General features: G+C 53.3%; 1 protein-coding gene across 3 annotated transcripts in view; it reads right to left on the bottom strand.

The window, feature by feature from the left end:
- The window catches only part of TRAF3IP1 (TRAF3 interacting protein 1), a 90,480-nt gene that overhangs the window by 2,554 nt on the left and 86,926 nt on the right, over positions 1-1,000 (bottom strand). For all 3 annotated transcript variants that reach the window (XM_023518262.1, XM_003798240.2, XM_003798241.2), the window contains one exon: positions 52-275. In XM_023518262.1, the coding sequence (XP_023374030.1) occupies positions 52-275 (224 nt within the window). The remainder of the gene's footprint in view (positions 1-51; positions 276-1,000) is intronic.

Genomic DNA, 1,000 nt, shown 5'->3' with positions numbered 1-1,000 from the left:
GTCCCATCCCCCACCTCTGCTCCTTCTGCAGGTCCCCGCCCCATGCCCTACCTCTGCTCCTTCTGCAGGTCCTCTGCGTGCTGCTTGTTCTCACTGTGCCACAGCTGCAGCTCGTTCTGCATGGCGTCCACATCCTCCTGGATGTAGTCCATGATCTTCCCCAAGGGAAGTGCGCTCTTGCACAAGGTCTGGATGGATACTCGGAGCTTCTCTATCTCCTTGGAAACAATGTCCTTCTCCTTCTTCCAAGCTGACTCAAAGACGAGGGATCTCTCCTATAGTCAGGAAACACAGGACCAAGAAGCAGCATCCTCAGCTCCGGGGCCAGCACTTGACAAGCCCACTGTCACAGGAGGAGGGGGTGGGGACACCCCCTCACTTTCTTGACAAAGGGAGAGCAATGCCCCTGGGCAGAGTAGACACCAGGTGCATAGCAGTGCTGGGGAGGGGCTGACCTTACCTCTCCAAGGGCACAGGGGTCTGTCTTCACCTGGAAATATGAGGGGCAAATTTCTAGCAGTAAGGCTGTAGTTCATTTCCAACTAGCCAGTAACTATTTGTTCTAAGACCTTAGTAACATGGATGATTTTCCCAAATGGACTGGCAGAAACTGGACCATGTTTCCATCCAAAAGACTCCAAAATCCAGCTGGCCACCAGGAAGGACGAAAGAAACACAGAAGAGGAGGAAACTGGTGAGGTGAGAATGAAGGTATGAACACCTGGCAGAAGGAGGGAAGGAAGAAGCTGGCTAGGCCTGGTGCAGGGGGAAGGCATGGGTCACAGACAGCAGCAGCTGAAAGAAGTAGGGGCACAGAGAGGAGTGAGTGGAGAACTGTACTCAGTGAGGACACAGAGAGGAGTGAGTGAAGAACTGTACTCAGTGAGGACACAGAGAGGAGGTGAGTGGAGAACTGTACTCAGTGTGGACACAGAGAGGAGGGGAGTGGAGTTCTGTATTCAGTGAGGACACAGAGAAGAGGGGAGTGGAGAACTGTACT

Source organism: Otolemur garnettii, unplaced genomic scaffold, assembly GCF_000181295.1.
Source record: "Otolemur garnettii isolate 467f Iridium unplaced genomic scaffold, OtoGar3 scaffold00133, whole genome shotgun sequence".
Taxonomy (NCBI): domain Eukaryota; kingdom Metazoa; phylum Chordata; class Mammalia; order Primates; family Galagidae; genus Otolemur; species Otolemur garnettii.
This window is presented reverse-complemented; position numbering and strand designations above follow the sequence as displayed.